The following is a 669-nucleotide window of genomic DNA, read 5'->3' on the forward strand; positions in this document are numbered from 1 at the left end:
CATGAGGGCACCATTCATCTGCAGCGTTTTCATCAGAAACTGAAAGTTGTCCCAGAGGCTCTGCAGACGCTGCTCTTCATTCATTCGTGTTGTAGTTTGAATATCTGCTGCTCCTCCCTGAACTTCAGCCTTTTTGAAGCTGCTGAAGTGGCTGAAAACCACCTGATTCTGTCCCACACAGACATCCATAATGAAGATGTTTCTCATGTTCATCGTGCTGGTCCAGTTTCATGGTGAGTTAGTGAACTCATGGTTCTTCTCCACTGAAAGCCTTCAGCCCAGTGATGTTCTTTATATTTGCAGGACTGACTGCCAAGTCTGTGACTCAGTCTCCTGTTATAAAGTCTGCTGGTCTGGGGGAGACGCTGTCCTTTACCTGTACAGCCAGTCCAGGAGTTGATGATGATCTCAGCTGGTACCTGCAGAAACCGGGTCAGCCTCCTAAACTGCTGTTTTATCAAATCAGTCAGCGCTGGTCTGCTCCGAGTCACTTTAGTAGCAGTGGATCTGAGCCTGAATTCACTCTGACAATCAGAGGAGTTCAGACTGAAGATGCAGGAGATTATTACTGTTTGGGTTTACATCCCGGCGATGTGTTCACACAGTGATTCAGAGTCGTACAAAAACCTCCCTCAGTCAGACTGCAGACACTCTGAGCTGTTAGAGCAG

The 669-nt window shown here is 47.5% G+C and overlaps 1 gene segment (V, D, J or C); it reads left to right on the forward strand.

Moving 5' to 3' along the window:
- Positions 1-190: 190 nt before the first annotated feature.
- Positions 191-608, forward strand: LOC106511758 (Ig kappa chain V region 3368-like). The segment is given in 2 exon segments: positions 191-233; positions 304-608. Coding segments are annotated over 2 exon segments (348 nt in total).
- The last annotated feature ends 61 nt before the right edge of the window (positions 609-669 follow it).

Source organism: Austrofundulus limnaeus, unplaced genomic scaffold (genome assembly GCF_001266775.1).
Source record: "Austrofundulus limnaeus strain Quisiro unplaced genomic scaffold, Austrofundulus_limnaeus-1.0 Scaffold3186, whole genome shotgun sequence".
NCBI lineage: Eukaryota > Metazoa > Chordata > Actinopteri > Cyprinodontiformes > Rivulidae > Austrofundulus > Austrofundulus limnaeus.